The sequence below is a fragment of the Zalophus californianus genome, chromosome 14, assembly GCF_009762305.2.
Source record: "Zalophus californianus isolate mZalCal1 chromosome 14, mZalCal1.pri.v2, whole genome shotgun sequence".
NCBI lineage: Eukaryota > Metazoa > Chordata > Mammalia > Carnivora > Otariidae > Zalophus > Zalophus californianus.
In genome coordinates, this window is record NC_045608.1 from 38,155,343 (window position 1) to 38,178,547 (window position 23,205).

Sequence of the window (23,205 nt, forward strand, 5' to 3'; positions counted from 1 at the left end):
TTAGGCTTTATTTGCTGTTCTTTCTCCAGCTCCTTTAGGTGTAGGATTAGGTTGTGTACTTGAGACCTTTCTTGTTTCTTGAGAAAGGCTTGTATTGTTATATACTTTCCTCTTAGGACCATCTTTGCTGCAACCCAAAGATTTTGAACAGTTGTGTTTTCATTTTCATTGGTTTCCATGAAATTTTTTAATTCTTCTTTAATTTCCTGGTTGGCCCATTCATTCTTTAGTAGGATGCTCTTTAACCTCCAAGTATCTGAGTTCTTTCCTACTTTCCTCTTGTAACTGAGTTCTAGTTTCAAAGCACTGTGGTCTGAAAATATGCAGGGAATGATCCCAATCTTTTGGTACCGGTTGAGACCTTATTTGTGACCTAGGATGTGATCTATTCTGGAGAATGTTCCATAGGCACTAGAGAAGAATGTGTATTCTGTTGTTTTGGGATGGAGTGTTCTGAATATAATCTGTGAAGTCCATTTGGTCCAGTGTGTCATTTAAAGCCTTTATTTCCTTGTTGATCTTTTGCTTAGATGATCTGTCCATTTCAGTGAGGGGGGTGTTAAAGTCCCCTACTGTTATTGTATTCTTGTTGATGTGTTTCTTTGATTTTGTTGTTAATTGGCTTATATAATTGGGTGCTCCCATGTTAGGGGCATAGACATTTACAACTGTTAGATCTTGTTGGATAGACCCTTTAAGTAGGATATAGTGTCCTTCCTCATCTCTTATCATCTTTGGTTTAAAATCTAATTTGTCTGATATAAGGATTGCCACCCCAGCTTTCTTTTAATGTCCATTAGCATGGTAAATGGTTTTCCACCTCCTCACGTCCAATCTCGAGGTGTCTTTGGGTCTAAAATGAGTCTCTTGCAGACAGCATATCAATGGGTCTTGTTTTTTTTATGCAATCTGATACCCTTTGTCTTTTGATTGGGGCATTTAGCCCATTTACATTCAGGGTAACTATTGAAAGATATGAATTTAGTGCCATTGCATTGCCTGTAAGGTGCCTGTTACTGTATATTGTGTGTGTTCCTCTCTGGTCTATGTTACTTTTAGGCTCTCTCTTTGCTTAGAGGACCCCTTTCAATATTTCTTGGAGGGCTGGTTTCGTGTTTGCAAATTCTTTTAGTTTTTGTTTGTCCTGGAAGCTTTTTATCTCTCCTTCTATTTTCAATGACAGCCTAGCTGGATACAGTATTCTTGGCTGCATATTTTTCTCATTTAGTGCTCTGAATATATCATGCCAGTCCTTTCTGGCCTACCAGGTCTCTGTGGATAGGTGTGTTGCCAATCTAATATTTCTACCATTGTAGGTTACAGACCTCTTGTCCTGAGCTGCTTTCAGGATTTTCTCTTTGTCTCTGTGACTTGTAGGTTTTACTATTAGATGTCGGGGTGTTGACCTATTTTTATTGATTTTGAGGGGGTTTCTCTATGTCTCCTGGATTTTTATGCCTGTTTCCTTCCCCAAATTAGGGAAGTTCTCTGCTATAATTTGCTCCAATATACCTTCTGCCCCATCTCTCCTTCTTCTAGGATCCCAATTATTCCAATATTGTTTTGTCTTATGGTATCACTTATCTCTCAAATTCAGCTCTCGTGATTCAGTAGTTATCTCTCTTTTTCTCAACTTCTTTATTCTCTATCATTTATCCTAACAGTTAGAACCTCCATTTTTTATTGCACCTCATTAATAGTCTTTTTTATTTCGACTTGGTTAGATTTTAGTTCTTTTATTTCTCCAGGAAGGGTTTCTCTAGTATCTTCCATGCTTTTTTCAAGCCCAACTAGTATCTTTATAATCATCATTTTCAACTCTAGTTCTGACATCTTACTAATGTCTGTATTGATTAGGTCCCTGGCAGTCGGTACTGCCTCTTGTTCTTTTTTTTTGGAGGTGAGTTTTTCCATCTTGTCATTTTGTCCAGAGGAGAACAGATGAATGAGAGAACAAAATAGCTAACAGGGTAACAATGACCCCAGAAAAATATACATTAAATCAGAAGAGAGCTGAAACCAGAGGAAAAGAATGGGAAAGAAAGAAAAATGAAAGAAAAAAAAGAAAGAAAGAAAAAGGAAAAGAAAAAAAAAAAAAGAATATGATCAGATATGACCAGGCTTGTGAATAGACCAGTGCCACACACTAGTTGGGGCGTATTTTGGTCTGTTAGAAGAAACTGCCTCCCAAAATTGTAAGGAAAGAAAAACTTATATATGTACAAAAAGAAGGGTAAATATGATGAAGGGATGGAATATGACTGTAAAGATGAAAATTATAAAAGATTTTATAAAAGGAAATAAGTTGGTTGAAAAAAGAATGAAGAGAAATTTAAAAAAAAGGGGAGAGAATGTGATCAGGCAGGAGACTAGAACAAAGCCATACACTAGAGATTTAGGGTATATATTGGTCTGCTGGAAGAAACTGTATCCCAAAATTTTAAAGAGAGAACTACTTGTATATATACCAAAAATAAGGTTAACTATAATGAAGGTATAGAATATGACTCTAAAAAAGAAAAATAAAAAAGATTTTTTAAAAAGGGACTGATAAGATGTTCGTTGAAAAAGGGAAAAAGAAAAAAATAAAAAAAATGAATTCTATGTGCAGTATTCCCCTAGCGCTGGAGTTCTGCCATTCTCATCGATCGGTAAACTTGGTCTTGGCTGGCTGTTCTTGCTGATCTTCTGGGGGAGGGGCCTGTTGCCGTGGTTCCCAAATGTCTTTGCCGGAGGTGGAATTGCCCCGCCCTTGCCGGTCCGGGCTAAGCAATCTGCTCGGGTTTGCTCTCGGGAGCTTTTGTTCCCTGCAAGCTTTCCCTACGGCTTTGGAGGACGAGAGTGAAAATGGCGGCCTCCCAATCTCCGCCCAGGAGGAGCCGAGAACTCGGGGCCCCCCTCCTCAGCGCGCTCCCAGAGAAAAGCAGTCAGTCACTCCCGTCTCCCCGGTCTCTGGCCGCACTCCGTGCTCACCCGGCCTGTGACGGAGCATTTCTATCTCTGGTACCCGACCCCGTGTGGAGTCTCCAAACCCAGCAGATCCCTGCGGTGCTCTCCCACCACTCCTCCCAGGGGAGGAAGGGGCGTCTCCCCGGCTCTGCCGCTTGTTGGGTCCCTGCTGGAGGAGCAGTGGCCCGAGTGTGTCACCGATCACGGTTTATGGCAACCCCGAGCTGAGAGCCCGCGCCTCGGCTCCGTCTCTGCAGCTGGCTTCCCTGCTCCGATACCTGGGAGCTCTGCCGCACTCAGGCACCTCCGGTCTTTCTGTGACCCCGAGGGTCCTGAGACCACCCTGTCCCAGCGAGGATTCCACCCCCGCTTAGCCACTGGAGCAACGTCTCAGCGGAGCCGACTCCTAAAAGTTCCGATTTTGTGCTCCGCGGCTCTATCACTTGCCGGTAGCGGCTGACGGAGGCCCCCTCCCCCGCTATCTTCCCGAGTATCACCTCGGATTCACTGCTCTGCACGTCCTACCTTCCAGAAAGTGGTTGCTTTTCTGTTCAGAGTGTTGTTACTATTCTTATCTTCGATCTCCTGTTGAGTTTGTAGGTGTTCAGAATGGTTTGATTCCTATTCAGCTGAATTCCTGGGACCAGACGAAATCCGGGTATTCTACTCCTCTGCTATCTTGCTCCCTTCTATCCTGGTTACTTTTTAAATCTGCAAAGAACATATTTTTCAGTCTGTATTTTCTAGAGGCGTGCCCATTGGCTTTGCACTGGGCATTTTCCATGGCATCTGGGAGACTCTATGCAGCCCAGGCTCCTGAATGGTTCCGTTGGTGGATCCTCTGGTTCAGTGCTTCCGTGTGGAATTCTGACTGGAGAATGTGAATTGCAGGTGACAGAGACCTGCTTCAGACTAACTATGTTCTTTGCTCCTGTGCTAACACATTGTGAAGAAATAACCTCCCACTGTGTCCACAGCTCAGTGGATCTGGATCTCTTCTACACAGCATGAAGAAACCCACCCCACCAAATGAAGACAGCAGATCGCTCAAGGCAGGCACTCAAGGGGCATGTCGTTGGGAAAATGTGCAATGGGCAGGGCAGCTGGAGCAGAACCAAAGTGCAGGGGGGAAAGGGGGGCACAGGTTTTGCTCAGGTAGAAATTTATGTCTCCATGGGCTGGACTCCCGATTTTCAAAAGAAGGTTGAAATGCAGACTGTATTGGTGGATCTGGTTCCTTCATTATCTCTTTGCTTCCTGATTTGTTTTTAACTTGTGCCAGGTACTGGTTCGTGCCAGCTAAATGTTTGGAGTTCTTTTCCTTTCGCTTCTTTCCAACACACACACACACACAGACACACACACACAACGTGAGAACAGTAAAATGTTTCTGTTTTCTTGAGGCTAATATATTAGAAAAAAATCCAATATATTATCTGTACATATTGGCATCAAGTGGTGTTTGGGGACGGAAAACAGATGAGTGAACAGAGCAGCTTTTATGTGGCTTAAGCCCCAGTTTCTGACAAAACTTGAATCATGTAATGAAGAATATGGGGTTATTGCATGTTTTTTTCTTAAATGCTGGTATAATTTAGTGTTTCTTTTTATACTTCTAATAATTTTGAAGAAAAAGGCTGAAGTCTATAAGATACCAAGCTTACTAATTTCTTCTTATAACTAGGATAGTAGCCTTAAAATTATTTTCTGTTGCACCTGTGTGTCTTCCAGTTTTCATGGTCCTCTGTGCCCTCTGCGACCAGCCTGTGAGCCCAGGCCAAGGAGGGTGAGGACCCAAAGGAGGCGAGGGCGGCTCTTGCCACAGTGTGTAGGAACATTCAGGTGCTCTGTGCATGCAGGAAAAACTGGGAGCAGGGTCAGGAGGGGCTCACCGGAAAGCTAAGTAGTAGGGAAATATGATATGGGCGCTAACACGAGACATACTTCACAAACAGCGGCTACCAGGGATTTCTGCATCATCTTGGTGTTTGCAAGTGAACCAGAACAGGGACCACACAAGCAGCAGCTTCTCCTGGGGGCACCGCTGTGTCTTGCCTCTCTGAAAGCAGGGAATACTTTGGAAATATGTACAACTCCTAAAAAAAGGAACATCCTCTAAGCTGCTTCCTCATTGAATTTGCCCAAAGGGGAAATGTGAAAAGAAGCCCACAAACTAATGTGTCAATGTGTTTTCAACAAAAGAAAGAATCACATGTAAAAGATACGATCAACACCTAAGAGGGGGCGCTCAGTGTGGATTCACAAGGGCCAGGCTGGCTTCTGCCAAGTGCCTCCCTGTCCCAGAGCAGGAGGGAGGCGAGGGAAGGTGCCTCAGAATGGAAACTGCTGGGCCTTCAGGGCTGTCCCAGGCTGGAAAAGTTCCCCCAGGCCCACTTGCAAAAGAGAACAGCTCGTCTCTGTGAAAACAGGCTGGCTTCCAAGACACGTAGACCCATCACTTGGACCTCCGAGCGCCCCACGACACAGGCTGATTTCTCTGACTCTGTGACCACATCAGCACCTCCATGAGGGGCGCCCTTGGCACTGCTTTGGAGGGAGCGTCTGTGCCGAGCTCCTTGCCAAGGAAGGAGCAGCTTTTCTTGCCAGAGACGGGAAGGGTGAGCAGCTGCGCCGAATTCCCCAGCCGAGGTGGCTGGGCGCCTGGGCTCATGCACTGGGGGTGGCCGACTTCTCCCTCCTGCCAAGCGGAGCACTCAATCCCTGTCCTTTCCAAGGCTCTGAGTGCTTCTTTGATCAGTCTATACAGTTTCCAGGTCGAATCCCCAGAAACATGTTTATTTTGAGATAAAAACGACAATACTGCCAAAGATCTGTGTGGAGGTCTGTTGTCTTAGTGATGCAGCAGAGAGGCTTTCCTTATTAAAAAAGAGGATTCTTGTCTTCCCCGGCATAATCAGGCCCCACAATCCGTACCTCCCCTAAGAGTCACTTCTGCCTCTCACCCTTTATACAGAGATGTGGAGGCAGTGACACAAAGAACCTACTCTTTTTTTTTTATTGTTATGTTAATCACCATATATTACATCATTAGTTTTTGGTGCAGTGTTCCATGATTCATTGTTTGTTCATAACACCCAGTGCTCCATGCAGAACGTGCCCTCCTCAATACCCATCACCAGGCTAACCCATCCCCCTACCCCCCTCCCCTCTAGAACCCTCAGTTTGTTTTTCAGAGTCCATCATCTCTCATGGTTCGTCTCCCCCTCTGACATACTCCCCTTTTCTTCCTCTCCTGTTATCTTCTTCTTTTTCTTTTTTCTTAAAATATGTTGCATTATTTGTTTCAGAAGTACAGATCTGTGATTCAACAGTTTTGCACAATTCACAGCGCTCACCGTAGCACATACCCTCCCCAATATCTATCACCCAGCCACCCCATCCCTCCCACCCCCAACCACTCCAGTAACACTCAGTTTGTTTCCTGAGATTAAGAATTCCTCATATCAGTGAGGTCATGTGATACATGTCTTTCTCTGATTGACTTATTTCACTCAGCATAACACCCTCCAGTTCCATCCACGTCGTTGCAAATGGCAAGATCTCATTCCTTTTGATGGCTGCATAATATTCCATTGTGTATATATACCACATCTTCTTTATCCATTCATCTGTCGATGGGCATCTTGGCTCTTTCCACAGTTTGGCTATGGTGGACATTGCTGCTATAAACATTGGGGTACACGTACCCCTTCGGGTCCCTACATTTGTATCTTTGTGGTAAATACCCAGTAGTGCAATTGCTGGATCGAACGGTAGCTCTAATTTCAACTGTTTGAGGAACCTCCATACTGTTTTCCAGAGGGGTTGCACCAGCTTGCATTCCCACCAACAGTGTAGGAGGGTTCCCCTTTCTCCACATCCCCGCCAACATCTGTCGTTCCCTGACTTGTTAATTTTAGCCATTCTGACGGGTGTGAGGTGGTATCTCATTGAGGTTTTGATTTGGATTTCCCTGATGCCAAGCGATGTTGAGCACTTTTTCATGTGCCTGTTGGCCATTTGGATGTCTTCTTTGGAGAAATGTCTGTTCATGTCTTCTGCCCATTTCTTGATTGGATTATTTGTTCTTTGGGTGTTGAGTTTGATAAGTTCTTTATAGATTTTGGATACTAGCCCTTTATCTGATATGTCATTTGCAAATATTTTCTCCCATTCTGTCGGTTGTCTTTTGGTTTTGTGGACTGTTTCTTTTGCTGTGCAGAAGCTTTTTATCTTGATGAAATCCCAATAGTTCATTTTTGCCCTGGCTTCCCGTGCCTTTGGCGATGTTTCTAGGAAGAAGTTGCCGCGGCTAAGGTCGAAAAGGTTGCTACCTGTGTTCTCCTTTAGGATTTGGATGGACTCCTGTCTCACGTTTAGGTCTTTCAACCATTTGGAGTCTATTTTTGTGTGTGGTGTAAGGAAATGGTCCAGTTTGATTCTTCTGCATGTGGCTGTCCAATTTTCCCAACACCATTTGTTGAAGAGACTGTCTTTTTGCCATTGGACATTCTTTCCTGCTTTGTCAAAAATAAGTTGACCATAGAGTTGAGGGTCCATTTCTGGGCTCTCAGTTCTGTTCCATTGATCTATATGTCTGTTTTTGTGCCAGTACCATACTGTCTTGATGATGACAGCTTTGTAATAGAGCTGGAAGTCCGGAATTGTGATGCCGCCAGCTTTGCTTTTCTTTTTCAGTATTCCTCTGGCTATTCTGGGTCTCTTCTGGTTCCATACAAATTTTAGGATTATTTGTTCCATTTCTTTGAAAAAAGTGGATGGTATTTTGATGGGGATTGCATTGAATGTGTAGATTGCTCTAGGCAGCATTGACATCTTCACAATGTTGATTCTCCCAATCCATGAGCATGGAACGTTTTTCCATTTCTTTGTGTCTTCTTCAATTTCTTTCAGGAGTATTTTATAGTTTTCTGAGTACAGATCCTTTGCCTCTTTGGTTAGATTTATTCCTAGGTATCTAATCGTTTTGGGTGCAATTGTAAATGGGATAGACTCCTTGATTTGTCTCTCTTCTGTCTTGTTGTTGGTGTATAGGAATGCCACTGATTTCTGTGCATTGATTTTATATCCTGCTACTTTACTGAATTCCTGTATGAGTTCTAGCAGTTTTGGGGTGGAGTCTTTTGGGTTTTCCACATACAGTATCATATCATCTGCAAAGAGTGAGAGTTTGACTTCCTCTTTGCTGATTTGGATGCCTTTGATTTCTTTTTGTTGTCTGATTGCTGTGGCTAGGACTTCTAATACTATGTTGAATAGCAGTGGTGAGAGTGGACATCCCTGCCGCGTTCCTGACCTTAGGGGAAAAGCTCTCAGCCTTTCCCCATTGAGAATGATATTCGCTGTAGGTTTTTCATAGATGGCTTTTATGATATTGAGGTATGTACCCTCTATCCCTATACTCTGAAGAGTTTTGATCAAGAAAGGATGTTGTACTTTGTCAAATGCTTTTTCTGCATCTATTGAGAGGATCATATGATTCTTGTTCTTTCTTTTGTTAATGTATTGTATCACGTTGATTGATTTGCGGATGTTGAACCAGCCTTGCAGCCCAGGAATAAATCCCACTTGGTCGTGGTGAATAATCCTTTTAATGTACTGTTGGATCCTATTGGCTAGTATTTTGGTGAGAATTTTTGCATCCATGTTCATCAAGGATATTGGTCTGTAATTCTCTTTTTTGATGGGGTCTTTTTCTGGTTTTGGGATCAAAGTAATGCTGGCCTCATAAAATGAGTTTGGAAGTTTCCCTTCCATTTCTATTTTTTGGAACAGTTTCAGGAGAATAGGTATTAATTCTTCTTGAAAGGTCTGATAGAATTCCCCTGGGAAGCCATCTGGCCCTGGGCTTTTGTTTCTTGGGAGATTTTTGATGACTGTTTCAATTTCCTTAGTGGTTATAGGTCTGTTCAGGTTTTCTATTTCTTCCTGGTTCAATTTTGGTAGTTGATACATCTCTAGGAATGCACCCATTTCTTCCAGGTTATCTAATTTGCTGGCATAGAGTTGCTCATAATATGTTCTTATAATTGTTTGTATTTCTTTGGTGTTGCTTGTGATCTCTCCTCTTTCATTCATGATTTTGTTGATTTGGGTCATTTCTCTTTTCTTTTTGATCAGTCTGGCCAGGGGTTTATCAATCTTGTTAATTCTTTCAAAGAACCAGCTCCTAGTTTCGTTGATCTGTTCTACTGTTCTTTTGGTTTCTAGTTCATTGATTTCTGCTCTGATCTTTATGATTTCTCTTCTCCTGCTGGGTTTAGGCTTTCTTTGCTGTTCTTTCTCCAGCTCCTTTAGGTGTAGGGTTAGGTTGTGTATTTGAGACCTTTCTTGTTTCTTGAGAAAGGCTTGTATTGCTATATACTTTCCTCTCAGGACTGCCTTTGCTGTATCCCAAAGATTTTGAACAGTTGTGTTTTCATTTTCATTGGTTTCCATGAATTTTTTTAATTCTTCTTTAATTTATTGGTTGACCCATTCATTCTTTAGTAGGATGCTCTTTAGCCTCCATGTATTTGAGTTCTTTACGACTTTCCTCTTGTGGTTGAGTTCTAGTTTCAAAGCATTGTGGTCTGAAAATATGCAGGGAATGATCCCAATCTTTTGGTACCGATTGAGACCTGATTTGTGACCTAGGATGTGATCAATTCTGGAGAATGTTCCATGGGCACTAGAGAAGAATGTGTATTCCGTTGCTTTGGGATGGAATGTTCTGAATATGTCTGTGAAGTCCATTTGGTCCAGTGTGTCATTTAAAGTCTTTATTTCCTTGTTGATCTTTTGCTTAGATGATCTGTCCATTTCAGTCAGGGGGGTGTTAAAGTCCCCCCCTATTATTGTATTGTTGTCAGTGTGTTTCTTTGCTTTTGTTATTAATTGCCTTATATAATTGGCTGCTCCCATGTTCGGGGCATAGATATTTACAATTGTTAGATCTTCTTGTTGGATAGACCCTTTAAGTAGGATATAGTGTCCTTCCTCATCTCTTATTACAGTCTTTGTTTTAAAATCTAGTTTGTCTGATATAAGGATTGCCACCCCAGCTTTCTTTTGGTGTCCATTAGCATGGTAAATGGTTTTCCACCCCCTCACTTTCAATCTGGGGGTGTCTTTGGGTGTAAAATGAGTCTCTTGCAGACAGCATATTGATGGGTCTTGTTTTTTAATCCAATCTGATAGCCTGTGTCTTTTGATTGGGGCATTTAGCCCATTTACATTCAGGGTAACTATTGAAAGGTATGAATTTAGTGCCATTGTATTACCTGTAAGGTGACTGTTAACTGTCTGTTGTCTGTGTTCGTTTCTGCTCTTTGCTGTTTTTAGGTTCTCTCTTTGCTTAGAGGACCCCTCTCAATATTTCTTGGAGGGCTGGTTTCGTGTTTGCAAATTCCTTTAGTTTTTGTTTGTTCTGGAAGCTTTTTATCTCTCCTTCTATTTTCAATGATAGCCTAGCTGGATATAGTATTCTTGGCTGCATATTTTTCTCGTTTAGTGCTCTGAAGATATCTTGCCAGTCCTTTCTGGCCTACCAGGTCTCTGTGGATAGGTCTGTTGCCAATCTAATGTTTCTACCCAAAGAACCTACTCTTGAAGGATCAGAGGAAAGAACTGGCCCTCCTGTGGTGGGCTCTGGGGTCAGCATCCCAACCCTGCCATTGCCTGCTGAATATGTTTTCCCAAGTTCCCTCGGGTGTCTGAGACCCTTGCGTTATCTGCAAAAGAGAAGCTAACAGCACTGCCCCCGTGAAGTCCTATGGAGAAAATAAAACCAGCAGTGAGAGGCAACCAGCAGATGTTTGTCCCCTTGGTTCCCAGCTCGCCCCAAGTCTGGACTGGGGCTAACAGAGGGCTCTGAAGCCCCCAGTGGCTCTGGCAGCCCTGGGGCCCATCCCTTCAAGTGCCATTTTGTCATTCTGATCGAGTGCTCCTGGCTGGCAAGCACAGCACCGTGCCCTGGGCTGACTGGGCTTCACCACGAGCCTGGGAACCGTGGGGTCCTCAGGAACTGTTTGACCGGGGGTTTCTCTGAGGTTGGGCACCCATGGACTCCTTGCTCCAGCAGTGTGTCCAGGGGTTAGGAATAGGGCAGTGCAGAGAAAAAGGGGGCAAAATCCAATGGTGTTCCCTCATGGCACGCACACAGTGGGGAACCTCAGGGCTCCATCAGTCAACAGGGATGGTCCTCCCTCCTCAGGATTTCTACCTGCCCTGCTGGTTGTCAACAAACAGCTTTTGAACACCTGCTCCGTGTCAGGTGCGATGTTAGTATGCTAGGTGGGGGGTGGGGATGCAGAGGGAAATAACAGAGGTGTCTGCCCCCCGCCCCGAGGTAGGTTGTGTAAGATTTTAAGGTTTATGATGTATTAGTTCACTCGTCTCTCGCCACCCTTACATTACTGGAGCTAAGAAACAGTTCAGGGAGTTAGGAACTCGGCACACACACAGGCCTGGGCACTGGCACTGGTCCCATATGCTGCCACCTTACGGGCCAGTGCCCCCTGCCCTGCCCTCAACTCAAATCCATTGGCCTCCTTATGATTCAGCACCACGGTCCACTGCTGGGATTAAGATGCAATTAAACTGTTTCTCAGGCTCGGTACTGTTTTCTTTTGTGCCACACTGACATTTCTAAACAGGGCAGGGCATTTCAAATTTGTGAATGCCAACTCAAATAGGGTTTGCTTTTCTTATAACTGCATGTGGAGAGCTGGAATAGGAAGTGAACAGGTGGGGGGTGCCCACTGTGAGAAGACCAACTCCAGATCTTGGTCAAGTTGGCACCAGGGTCCATTCAATTATGGTCTCACGTTTGCAAGTGAAGGGAAATGGTCTTGGAGGGGATAAAAAAAATAATACATGCTGAGTGCGTTGTAGTATTCAATCAAAAGGAGTTAATTAATGATGTCTTAAGCTGTGTAAAGCAGATATTAAACGAAAAGTTCACCCTTTAGCCATCAAAAAATATGCTGCACTGAAATCTTTTATTGGATGACTAACATTTCAAAAGTTAATATGGATTTTTCTGCATTTTTGTTAAAATGAAACCAGGGGGGTATCTGCTTCTCAAATATCAAAATTGAGATGTTAGTTAGATTCCATATCACAAACAATTCTCAACCTTTTCGGTAATGAGTATATTTGGCAAACAAGAGGCCTACAAGATGGAAACTCATTGTTTTCACTGGCACAGAGCACATTAGCATTTGCCACCACGTTATTTGTCTCTGCAGTACAGTTCCTCAGATGGCTCAACAGTCCCATCAGGTATTAAGCACCTGTACTCTGCTGTACCATGTGTCAGATCTGTGCTGCCCGTGGGGATGCAATCATGAACTGGAAATGACTGCCCTTGATTTGATACTTCATGAATCAAGACTGCAAAGCAAACAGACAATTTCCATATAGGATAGCAAGTGGTGGGGGTCATGTGGGAGCTGCTCTGAGGAGGCAGGACACCCCCCTGCTGAGGGCTGAGGACAGTGAGGAGGCCTGAGGGCCTCTGTGTGGGGAACCCTGAGCATCTGGGAACTGATGGATAGACTCCTGGCATCAGAGACCCTTACAAGAGAGTTTGCTGTTCTAGGATCAAAAGGAGGAGCTAAAATCCTGCCTCAGGAATAAAAGCTGGTGGCTGAATCCCTTCACAGACGAGGGGACTGAGTCTCACTGTACGGAGTTAGTATTATGTGCCACTTCCCCAGCTTGTGATATTATTTGCCACTTCCCCAGCTTGTGAAATCACTTGTCCCATCAGGATCGAGTTGTGTTTGGCTGTAAACTGGTCAGAAGGCGCCTTTGTGAAGGCAGCAAGGTGAGAGAAGCCGGGCAGTCTGTGTCCCATGGGCCAGCAGGTCAGGGGGCGGGAGGAGCACCCTGAGGATCAGAGGAGATGGGGAAGCCGAAGGAGAAAGGCGCAGCGGAGGGGCCAGGGAAGAGACAGAGCTGTGCGGGGGAGAAATGGAAGACTGCAGTGTCTAGCAGGGGGTGGATAGAGTTTGGGTGCCCACTGAGTAGGAGCTGTGAGGAGACGCTCGTCAGTAGGGAAGAAGGCCAGCAGTGGGCTGTGGGGCTGGATGCCCGCCCGTAAGGAGCGCTGCTTCTCGGTCTTCGGAGACGCGACAGTGAGGACATGCAGGAGGGGTGTCAAGGGGAAAGGCCAGTGTGGTGGCACCTGCTCAGAGGGAAGGTAGGCCTGGAGGGCCCAGGGACCGTGGGCTGGGGCACTGGCTTTTCAATGAGGAAGCAAGGCTGAGGAGGGAAGGTCAGTTAGCTCTGAGCAGAGATGATGAATTATAAAGCCCAAAAGTGGGGCCTCAGAGGAGGCTGGGCTTTTCCATGACAATCAAGGACTCTCAGAAAATGGCAATAAGGAGTCTAGAAACTTCAAAGCTCTGTGTCCATCCTCCCCCTTGGGACCCAGTCACCGGTGAGGAAAGAGAGCAGCTGAGTTACCACAGGCTCCTTGAGAGTTTAATGATTTGGGGGTGTACGGCAACACTTTGAGAAAAAGTGGCTCGAAATCTGAGTGGTTCCTAATCTGGTTTTGAAAGCCACCATTCTTTGCATTTGTAGTAATTGAAGACAGTTCCTACTTTCCCGATATATGCATTTCTTCATTCAGTCATTTATTCACCAACTCTGCAGACACTGAGCATCCTGTGTGTGCCAGACCAGTGTACCAGTGTGCAACTCCAGCATCCCGGCCAGTTAACCGTGGAGCCAAGACCGGAGCTCCAGCTGCACTCAACCACCCAAGAGGCCTGTCCTTAATCTCCAGTCTCCTGGCTTCCTCCACTCTCAGGGTTGCAGTGGCTGGGGGGTGGGGGTGCAGGCTGCCTGGGGCTGCATCATCATGACAACAACAGGGCAACACGAGGGGTCGTGTTAACTCCAGTCAGCCCCCTGGCCCTCCCTGAACCCGGCACAGATCTGAGAGAATCCACAACTCAGCACTCCTCCAGACGGCATTGTCCAGTAGAAACACAATGCTAGCGGCTTGTGAGCTAGAAGTTTTCTAGGAGCCACGTATAAAATAACAAAAGAAATGAGAAAAGTTCATTTGAATGGCATTTTATTTAACCCAATATATCCAAAATATCATTTCAAGATGTAAATCAAGATTTAAAAATGTAAGGGAATATTTTACATTCTTTTTTTGTGTGTGTGTGTGAAAGTCATCAAAATCTAAGACACATCATACATTTACAGCACGTCTCAGGTTGCACTGTCCACATAGTCCAGGGCCACGTGTGGCTTCTTTGTGGCCAGTACACAGATCTAGAACGGGCAACATTCTTCATTCAACTTCTGATCCTATTGATCAGCCCCCTGGGAAGTCCCTGCCAGTCCCTGACATTTCTGTGCTTCATCTTCCACATTCATATAAAATTGGTGCAGACGAAGCAGGTTTGTGAGGAGGGAAGATGAAGAACTGCAATCATAAAGCACTCTGCAGATACCAGTGTATGGGTTCTAAATAATAAGGTTACGAAGAAACAGCACAGTACGGCAAACAAATCACCCCACTTGTTTTAGCAGGAGTAGAAGTTACGAGTGTGAACTAGCAGTGGGCCAAGTGCCCACTGGAAACTGAACCCCTGTCAGGTGTGTTCCTGAACACGGACTGTGTGGTTGTCTCGCTGATGCTGTTCGGGCTCCTGGGCTCCTCTTGTTCTGTTTCTTCTTGTTTGGAGGAGCCTGGGGGGTAAAGAAATAGAAATGAGGAGGGACTGAGTGAGTCCAGCCTGGTCAAATCTAGAGAAGATAAGGCAGCATAGAAATGACCTCCCCAAGCCTGTAAAGAACAAAGACCTGAAACTAGGGGATCGTGAGAAGAAACAGTTGCCAAGTGCAAAGCCCATTCTGAGCGTTTCCATGCTTCTCCAGTGGAAGCCACTACTGGGGCACAGGGCTGCAAGCAGAGTAACGCCTCAGGAAGTGCTGGGTAAATGGAGAAGAGTCAGTCAGTGATTGTCACGGTATACAGTAGGTGAGAAAAAAAATCATTGCATATGGGGACCCATTGCCATTTTATTTTTTCACTTCCTCCTCTTTAGAGCAGAGAACACAGTAGAATTGCTACCCCTTTCATTGAAGAGAAGGTTGCTTGTGAAATGGGTCTCTGTAGTTAGTGGGATTAAAAATAACTCGAGGCCCAGCCATGCAGCCTCTGGTTACCATTTATGACTCACTTGCTTCGGTTTTATTGTGTGCGCCTTTGTGAAGAAACAGCCATATTTTTAAAGAACATTTCCATAAAGGATTTTTTCCCTTTGTGGGAGTGGAGCAGAAGTTGGGAGAACGAGAGGGGCAGAGAAGAAATCAGGGACCTACTTTCATGTTATTTTCAGATGAATTAAAATCCTTGCATCTTGAAATCCTTTAGACTTTGGTGAAGTCTGTGGGATGGGGAAGCAGACTGTGCTTGTAGTGTGTCCCACGTCTGTCTGCTCATGACACCGGAGAGGCAGCCCTGAGCCACACGGCCCCCACAGCCAGGCCCGTCTGGCTCTCCCTGTGGACTTGGAGAAGAGGGCCTGTGCCCAGGTAGGGTTTTCCCCTTCAGGAGCGGATGGCACTTGCCGTTGAGACTCCTGTCTCATCAGAGAGTCCGCAGGATTCCAGCATCTCATTGCCTCTGCAAGAAAGGTAATGACTTAATGTTGCTGGAGGTGGAACTATTTACTTCCTCCTCTCTGAGTGCTGCTGAATGGATGCAGATCCACGGCCCAGACTCCTGGTACTCTAAGTAAGGGCCTACCCTACCCCAGAGCTGGACACACAGCTGAACGTGCTGGCTGAGGGAACTTGCGAGTGCTCCAAATCTCAAAGTGCCTTGGCTGCAATGAGTAAACACATCATAATATATTTTTTTAATTCATAATACCCAAAAGAAACACCAGTGAGAGAAAAATAGTAGCCAAAAACTTGTTACAACCAAACTGTTCTAAAAATGGCAAACCACTGAGGTGACAAGTATTACATGCTCAGTGTTTCCTGGAAAGGGAAAGACATCTTAAGTGTAGGGATAGCTTTCTTTATTGTCACTCACACGTTGATGTTAGAAGCAAAGCCAGGATTGCACATGCATTACATTTTCTGATGCAAAAGACATTTTGATTAATTAAAATATTAAAACCTCTAGTAGGAGGGCGGCTTTCACAGGCTGAATTTTCTTGGCTGACTTTTAGCGGGGTGGGTAGGAATCATTGCTGCATGAGGCAGTGTCACTGGGAAGCATCCCATATTGCTCAGCTGTGTTAGGAGGACACTGGGGCTGGATGCTGGGCTTCGTGGATGAACTACATAAGTCACCCAGTTAGGAAGACTCTTTCTGTCCTCTGTTCATGGTGGGCATCCTTTTCTAATCCAGAACCCCTCTTGTTTCCTCAAAGAGCCCCAAGACCAAATGACCTGATCCTTTTCATTTGATAATAGTTTCTGAAGACTGTGTATACCTTCATCACAGGCTTCTGCTTTTTAGTTTATTAGCAACCATTTAGGGAGTATCTAATATGACATGAGCTGTGCTGGGCTTGGTAAAAAGTTAAAATCAGTGTGTTCGCATTTCATAAAAATGTATGCAGATTTTTAAGTGGATATTTTCAAAAGTCTAATTTTATGCACAGAATTTAAAATGATGCAAATCACCCCACATTTTAAAAGTCTGTCAAGAGCCACATAATTTCCAAGCTGGCAGGCTGAATGCATTTTAGCAGTGTTACTCGGTTCCCGCATGTTGGCACCAGTGTACCTGGGCCGTGGATGCCCTGGCCGGCATTGGCAGTGGCCACGGATCCCATGCTCCCTTCCTCCCACTAGGACTCTGCACGTGACTTTGGCGACCATGACACTATTGTTCCAGGACCACTTGGGTGTAAAAGCTGAACATGGCCTGAAGACGCTGAGTTTCAGTCTGAATTTTAGCTTTCATAGGTTTTAGGCATATCCAGCTACGCTAGCTTTGGAAATTTTCTATGTCCAAACGTTTGTTACTATTAGAAGTTAAAATATCTTTATATCTTATGTTAAAAAACAAAATTCAACATTACATTTTAAAGATCTTATTGGCTTTCTTCAGTGATTCGTGAATTGAGCAGCATCCCCCCTAGCAGATAGAAAGGAGCTCCGAGGAGCTGTACAAAGTAGGAGAGTTTTGCAGGCAGAGGGGGCAGAGACAAGCAAAGAGCAGATTGTTTTGGGTAAGTCACCTTTGTTTGGGGGATGGCAGGGATCCGTCAGGCAGATTACCTCACAAATGCTCACCAGGAAATTCCAGACTGACTGGTAGAGATTACATTCCTGGGAGAGGTTGAAACTGTGATTAGGTTAGGTATTAAGTCTTGGTTTGCTGATGTGGGGCTGAGCACAAATGACTCCCATTTTGAGCTTGTCTCTTTTTTAATACTTGTAACAGTAATGTAATACCTAACATGTATTGAACACTTATTATGTACCAGGAGCTGTTCTAATCCCAACAACTCAGTGAGATATAAGTATTATTATTATCCCATTTAAAACACCTCGATACACAGAGTTAAGTCACTCAGCAACTGTGTGGGCACCAGGATTCACAACGAGGCAACCCGATGTTGGACCCCACCCTCCACGCCCCATGCCTCAGTCCTCTGAGGCAAGCCCATCCTAGCATTCTCTCAGTTAGACATGAATATCTCACCCCAAAGTCATCAGCTTTGGAAGAAATTGGACCTGGTAAGTGGTACAAAGAAGGCAAGCTAACCACCATGAAACACTCTTTAAAATGCATACACTCTCTTTTGTTACTGCTGGAAAATTAGTCTTTGCATGGTGTTAATTTTGAAAATGCATCATCCCTCCACAGATCATCAATCCTGACCTCAAGGAACTTACAGACAAACTTAGAGTAGCACTTACCCCTTAATGAGTGGTTACCATATACTAGGGACCACACTGTGCTCTTACGCGCATTCTCCTTCCCCCCTCCCGCCAGCTCTGGGTGGTACATGGGTACATGTTCTCAACTGCCGTCATATCTTCGAGTTGGCAGACTGGTTATTCCAATCTCCCTGGTCTCGGACTCCCTCCCTAACCTAACTCATGTCTTTTTGAACTGGAAAACTCAACTTTCTGGCTTCCCATCTCATTTTATATAGTTGATAATAGAATTATTTGTGCTCAGCATGTAACTAGTTCTGGCAAGCATCCCCTAAAACACGGGGTTGTAGATAAACAGACAAGAGCCCTTATACCCATGAGAACTCAAAGCCAGTGAGGGGACTGGTGACCCAACACGTTGGTGGTAGACCTTTCCCGCCTGCCATGGGAAGACTCACTTTGTCATATGGAACCTATTCTCCATTAAGTTCTGTTCATCCTTCGAGAAATCTGGCTTTCACCTCCCTTCAGACCAGTAGTTCGATTTAATAGGAACACAGTTCACTGAATTCAAAAACCAGAGGCAGCGTAAATCTTCCTGAATTCAGGTGTGCAACACACAGCCCGAGCTCCCTACCTGTAGTTGTAATCTGAAGGCCATCTTGTTAGTTGAACTGACCCACGGGTCCCATCTTCCAGGGCCCGGAACCATGAGAAGCGGGGTACTGAGGAACCTCAGTGCTGTTTGGTGCTGGCAAGCACACCTTACACGAATTTCCAAGTGGACCCCTTGGCACCTAAGGCAATTTGCTTCCAGAATTACAGTGTGGAGAATGTTCCTGCTGGGGGCATAGTAGTTCTTTGACATTTTTAATGCCTTCGGACTTTATTTGTGAGTCACAGAAATCTATTCACCATCACTTCACATCTTTGTACCTCCAAAACAATAAGACTCGTTAATTGTGTCCTTTTAGAGTTCTATACAGTTTGGAAATGACACATGATTGATTTACCCAGGGCATGGGTTTGAGATACAGACGTGATTTTTTTTTTTAATCCACGCTATTTCAGCAAAAAGCAACCAACTGATTGATGCAGTGATTCTTTTTCAGAATAAAGGCAGGCTTTGGCTCAGGTCTTAATCCCTCTGAGCACAGAGCGTTAACTCCCTGTTGCCCAGGAGAGCCCTGGGTGACTCTGTGGCCTTGACTGCAGACTGGCTCGGGGACACTTCTGCCCTGGGTGTTAAGGGCTTGTTTTGTACATGCTCCTTGTCCAACCTGACACCTTCATTAGAGAACATTCACATTTGTAAACATACTGGTTTTGCTAAGAAGGTGCGAAGTTTCGCTTCCGAACCGGCTGCTGTACATACAGTTGGCTGAACTACACGGAGGGAGATAACCTATTTACATACTAAAAAGGTCAGTGTTGGACAATCAGCATTTAGAGATGAATTTGCTGCTGCTTGCAACTGGAGCATAAGAATTTGGGAGAAGGCCGCAATTTTGTTGTCTCTTTATCTGCAGACAGCAAGCATCGGTAAATATGTAGGATGTCTGTGCCGAGCAGGCAGGGTGGTGATGGATGGGCTTCTTCCTAGTTTGGAACCTCTGATTACCAGCAAGCATGTAACTGTGAGACCATGCAAAGTGCAGGTCAGCCTCACCTACTAAAAACTGTAATTAATTTGAGGTAGAAATATTTGCATAATAGCTTTTCCGACTCTTGTTAGTAAAACACAGACCATCATAATAGACTTTAAATTATGTGGCTACTCTTTTCTTAACTTGTAATTTGCAGCGGGAAACGTAGACTTCTACCAGGCTTAAAACAATTTTTTGTGGTCTTTTCAAAGTATTTTAAATATCAACGCTTTATTTTGCTCATGTGTGTTGAAAGCCTCTTAAAAAATGACAATACAAAGGCATGAGTTGGGTTTTCTCCGAAATCTTTGTAATGTTTTTGTTCCTTATATGTTCAAAGCAAAATAATTAGGGAATTGAATTGAGATATCTGGCTCCATCTCAATGTTGGGATATAACATAAGAGTCAAGTCACTCTGGAAGGTGGAAAACCATGTCCGTAAGCCGGGGGAGAAGTAAGAGGCGGGAGGGCAGTCTTACCCCTCAGTGGTGACAGCAGCCTTGAACCAGCAAGCAGCCACTGCCCTCCATGTCTTAGAACCGGAGCACATTCAGAGCTCCTGCTCCAAAAAGAGAGTGTCTGCTTTAAGAGCGCCTGTGTCGGGACAGTCACATCTCAGCTGCAGCCTCTTCCCACAAGTCCCGAGAGGTCATCGTGTCTCCCCGGGAGCTAACTCAGCAGCTGCCACCCACATTCCCATGGGGACCCTGTGCTGCATTCCACGTTCAGCATCCCCCAGGGGACCTGTGAAGCCAGATGTGGGCCTGGGCTTGTTGTGCCTTTGGAGACACACAGAGCAGCTTCCAGGAAGAAGTTCGTTCTTTGTGGGCACACACATCCTGGATGGGTTGGTGGCCAATCCATTTAACAGCCACGTTCTGCAAGGCTCTGTGCTTCCTCTGACCTCTGATTTGGGGAGAAAGAAGCCAGTAGCAGTGACAGCCTAGCTCTTGGTTGGCATCACACAATGTCTCCTAGAGATTATTTGACCTCGCTTCGCAAACAGCCAGAGTCATCTGGACCTTATATAACATCTGTTTCTCAGGAAAGCTGCTTTGAAACAGAGCAGTGGCAACGCCTCCTGGCAATGCTGCCAAGCAACTGGAACACCAGGGTCCTCACTGAGTGTGCACCTGTCTTATCCTGGGCCCCTGGGAGGAGGGGCTGACCTAGGGGGTGCTCCCTAACTCGCCCCACGTGCATGTGTTTCACTCACCCTGCCTCTCTTCCAGAATGTTCTGCTGAGCAGACACAGCAGGCACTGCACCAGTCCGTCTTCATGTCCTCCATGTCGGCCCACCCCTTCCGGGACCTTCCCCTCGGCCGGGAGCAGCACTGCAAGCTCCTTCCAGGTGTGGCCAACATCCAGGCCAGCGAGGTGGCCCGATGGACAGTGGATGAGGTGAGCGGGGCTGTTCTGGGGCCCTGGAGGGACTGGGGCCCTGCTGCTGAGAATTCCTCCTAGGCACAGAATCCATAGCATCAAATTTCAGATCCACACTTAAGGGAGAAGGCTGGCCTAATTTTGAGGAAATTAGGACAGCCCAGTTGGTTTTGGCCCCCACTCCCCAGCGGTACCCCAGAGCCACCTCTGCTCTCTGTCACCATCGGCCCAGGGCCAGTTTCAGTGGAGGGGCCCAAGCCTCTGGTCCCACATCACAGATTTACTTTGGGGAGGCATGCATGTATAAGCACCTTAGACTTGCACCCTGGCAGCCCCTGCCCTAAAAGCAGCACCTCGTCTGGGAAGCACCCACCCCTCAGGGTGTTCTGTTCTGCAGGGTCCCAGAGGACCCACTTCTTCTCATTATGGAGCAGCTCTGTGCTGCCATTTGTCCACTGGAAGCCACAGATGATCAGTTAACCTTAGGTTTGTTTTTAAAGTGAATTAGATCACAACAGTGCATAAGATGTTGTACACATGCGAAAACAGATCCAACTTTAATATAACCGTGCCTTACAATGTAGGTTTTTAATAAGGATCAGGTAAGTCCTATTGCTTGCTAGAACGCTGTGGAAATGCTTCATATGTAAAGCAGTTTTCTTTTAAGGAATACACTCTCTGATGTTTCTTTTAATAAAGGTATTATTTCCACTAGTCGGGCCTTAATTTTTTTAAATGAAGGAAAACCCTGGGTCACTCTGAGGACAAGATAACAGTGGAGCTGGAGTTAAATTAGTTGCAAAATGTTCAGTGAGCACTTCCTGCAATCAGCTTGACTTAACGTTGGTTCAGGCCTTCCTTTCCAGCCCCGGACAAGGAGCAGGTGACAAAGGCCATGCAGAGGCTGGAGGTTCAGGGCAAGCCTGCTCCATCCACCTCCTCGCCAGCACCTCACGGAATAGGCCTGCAGGATTGCCCTGCCCAGCACTCCTCATCGCAGCAGCCGGGGCTGCTACCTTTCCCTCAGCACACCCCGCGGCCCCACCTCTCCTTCCACTCTTTCCAGGTGATCCCAGAGTCCTGGTAACGGAGTGCTGGCTTAATATGCCAGCCAGCGATGACTAAATGTGATCCAGTTCCTTAAAGAGTACGCAGGGTCTGCCCCCTGCCCCTTGCTGATGAATTTTGACTGGTTTACAAAGCATGCAGGTTTCATGACTAAGCCAACTGAACTAAGACCGAGTGTGTCTGTGGTCCAATCATGTATGGCTTTGACCTTGTAGCAGCACTGCCCATAATGGAGACCTCAGTGGCAATCATCTGTTCCTGACTTTCAAGCCATTCACTCAAGGTTCTACCAACTTCTAAGTTAGACTGACGGTGGCTTCTCTTCCCTTGTGTCGTCACCGTCATGCTTAGAAAGATGTCTTGGAGAAGGCAGCCACCTGCATCCAGCCCCAGCCCTGTGTGCACAGAGCAGCTGAACATAGTAGAGACACAGTCCCTGGCTCCCCAAAGTCCTTGGCATGCCTTAGGACCTGCATGGGCCGCCGCCCCTGCCTTTCCAGCCCGACCTCCCACCAGGCCCCCGGTGGGCCTCCCACCCCGTGTCCCCGCATGGGCTTCTCACACTGGCACAGCTGCTACCCCCACTACCTGCGGCCACTCCCGGCCATCAGCACGGTGCTCCCCTCCTGCAGGAGCCTCGCCATGCTCCCGTCTCCTCAGAGACTTTTTTGTCACTGACCTGCACTCACTTGTCTGCCCCTCACCAGATGAGTAGAGACCTTATTTCATTCACTTGACACGTCTCCGGAGAACTTCTCACTACACCCGGCACTTAGCAGATAACCCAGTAGTGTTTGTTGAATGAATGTTGCATGACAAGGGCATCATGAGCTGCTGGATATTGAAACAAAAGTGGAACACATCCAAGCAGAGAAAGAAGGGCGGCCATTCCAGTCAAAGGGGAAAATGGAAGGTTGCCTGCAAGTGAGTATGACTTATACATGGATGGCAGATGTACGACACATCCTGTACTAACATTGATAATGACAGTGAACACTATTAATATACTGGGAGTAAGGCAAGTACTCTTTTATTTTGCCCATTTTACAGTTAGGGAAGTTGAGGCACCTAGAGACTGAGTCAGGGCCCCACAGGCAGAGCCAGGTCCTGAGCTGACGTCTTACCCGCCAAGCACCCTGTGGACGTGGGGCACAGACAGGAGTGCCCCGGGATGGGGAAGGTGCGCCGGGTGTGAGGCGGGATGCTTGCTGGCCTGTGTGTCTGTCAGTCAGCGGCATGAGCCACGGGAGGCGCTCACACAGAAAGTCATCTGTGGAGAT

The 23,205-nt window shown here is 45.8% G+C and overlaps 1 protein-coding gene across 6 annotated transcripts in view; it reads left to right on the forward strand.

The window, feature by feature from the left end:
* Positions 1-23,205, forward strand: part of L3MBTL4 (L3MBTL histone methyl-lysine binding protein 4) — a 501,743-nt gene that overhangs the window by 467,483 nt on the left and 11,055 nt on the right. For 5 of the 6 annotated variants that reach the window (XM_027577144.1, XM_027577147.2, XM_027577143.2 and 2 more), the window contains exon 17: positions 20,706-20,875. In XM_027577144.1, the coding sequence (XP_027432945.1) occupies positions 20,706-20,875 (170 nt within the window). Of the gene's footprint in view, positions 1-13,614; positions 13,911-20,705; positions 20,876-23,205 lie in introns of those variants that run through there. The other variant, XM_027577148.1, reaches the window with a different exon arrangement.